At 48.7% G+C, this 1,787-nt stretch overlaps 1 protein-coding gene across 1 annotated transcript; it reads left to right on the forward strand.

The window, feature by feature from the left end:
* The first annotated feature begins 296 nt into the window (after nt 1-296).
* Nucleotides 297-1,533, forward strand: LOC116890225 (60S ribosomal protein L3-like). Its single transcript, XM_032890959.1, is given in 3 exon segments — nt 297-478; nt 481-765; nt 768-1,533. Coding segments are annotated over 3 exon segments (1,155 nt in total). The 5' UTR covers nt 297-315; the 3' UTR covers nt 1,475-1,533.
* The last annotated feature ends 254 nt before the right edge of the window (nt 1,534-1,787 follow it).

The raw sequence follows: 1,787 nt of genomic DNA on the forward strand, positions 1-1,787 counted from the left end.
ACCACAGCTGTAAAGGCTTCTTCAAGAAAGGTAAGACTCTAGCAACAACCACGGGGCTCACAGCTGAGACGTTTTGGGTACTTTAACCTTTCTGCAGCATACAGCCCTCATCTGTAAGTCATAGTAATGACACCTCTGGGAATTGCTGCAGTATGAAATGATTTAACATACATCTATCACTTAGAATAATATATAATGCCGGATAAATACTACCTATTATGATCACCATATTGTTGACAAGCCAGTGTTTGAAGTAAGTTCAAGCTTTAAAATAGAAAGAAAAAAATCATTCTATCGGCGGCGTGCGGCAGCGAGATGTCTCACAGGAAAGTCTCAGCTCCTAGGCATGGGTCCTTGGGCTTCTTGCCTCGGAAGCGCAGCAGCCGGCATCATGGAAAAGTGAAGAGCTTCCCTAAGGATGACCCTTCCAAGCCTGTTCACCTCACAGCCTTTCTAGGGTACAAGGATGGCATGACCCACATGTTGACCGGCCAGGATCTAAGGTGAATAAGAAGAAAGTTGTGGAGGGTGTGGCCATTGTGGAAACCCCACCCATGGTGGTTGTGGGTATTGTGGGATATGTAGAAACCCCACGAGGCCTCCGGACCTTCAAGACTGTATTTGCTGAGCACATCAGCGATGAGTGTAAAGGGCGTTTCTATAAGAACTGTCACAAATCTAAGAAGAAGGTTTTTACCAAATACTGTAGGAAATGGCGAGGTGACACAGGCAAGAAGCAGCTGGAGAAGGACTTCAACAGCATGAAGGCTGCCAGGTCATCCGCATAATTGCTCACACTCAGATGGAGATCCGGGTGACTGGGGGCACTGTGACTGAGAAGCTAGACTGGGCCCAAGAGAGGCTGGAGCAGCAGGTCCCCGTGAACCAGGTGTTTGGGCAGGGTGAGATGATTGACGTCATCGGCGTGACAAAGGGCAAAGGCTACAAAGGGGTGACCAGCCATTGGCATATAAAGAAGTTGCCCCGAAAGACCCATCGAGGTCTGTGCAAAGTTGCCTGTATTGGAGCTTGGCACCCCGCCTGTGTAGCCTTCTCTGTGGCTCAAGCTGGGCAGAAAGGCTACCATCACCAAACAGAGATCAACAAGAAGATTTACAAGACTGGTCAAGGCTCCCTCATCAAGGATGGTAAGCTGATCAAGAACAATGCATCTACTGACTACGACCTGTCTGACAAGAGCATCAACCCACTGGGTGGCATTGTCCATTATGGTGAGGTGACCAATGACTTCCTCATGCTCAAAGGCTGTGTGGTGGGATCCAAGAAGCAAGTGCTTACTCTTCGGAAATCCTTGCTGGTCCAGACCAAGCGTCGGGCTCTGGAGAAGATTGACCTGAAGTTCATTGACACCACCTCCAAATTCGGACATGGTCGCTTCCAGACCATGGAGGAAAAGAAAGCATTCATGGGACCACTCAGGAAAGATCGCATTGCTAAGGAGGAAGGTGCCTGATGCCAGGAGTGCTTTGTGCAGCTGGTGGGGTCTCATCAATAAAATGTTTCCAATTAAAAGAAAGAAAGGAAGAAAGAAAGAAAGAAAATCACAAAATGCAAGTTTCCTTTCAACAATTAATACTCTATGAGCAGCCATTGGAGTGCCATGAAAGAGAAAAGGGGAGGTGAGCAGGAGGAGGAGGAGGAGGAGGAGGAGGAGGAGGAGGAGGAAAGAGGGAGCACTCACAGGAGCAAGAAGGGGGTGTTGTCATCCCTGCAGAGATGTATCGAACACTGGCTCAGTTAGGGAGGTCCACCCACAGAAACACCTG

The sequence above is a fragment of the Rattus rattus genome, chromosome 1, assembly GCF_011064425.1.
Source record: "Rattus rattus isolate New Zealand chromosome 1, Rrattus_CSIRO_v1, whole genome shotgun sequence".
In the NCBI taxonomy this organism is placed as follows: Eukaryota; Metazoa; Chordata; class Mammalia; order Rodentia; family Muridae; genus Rattus; species Rattus rattus.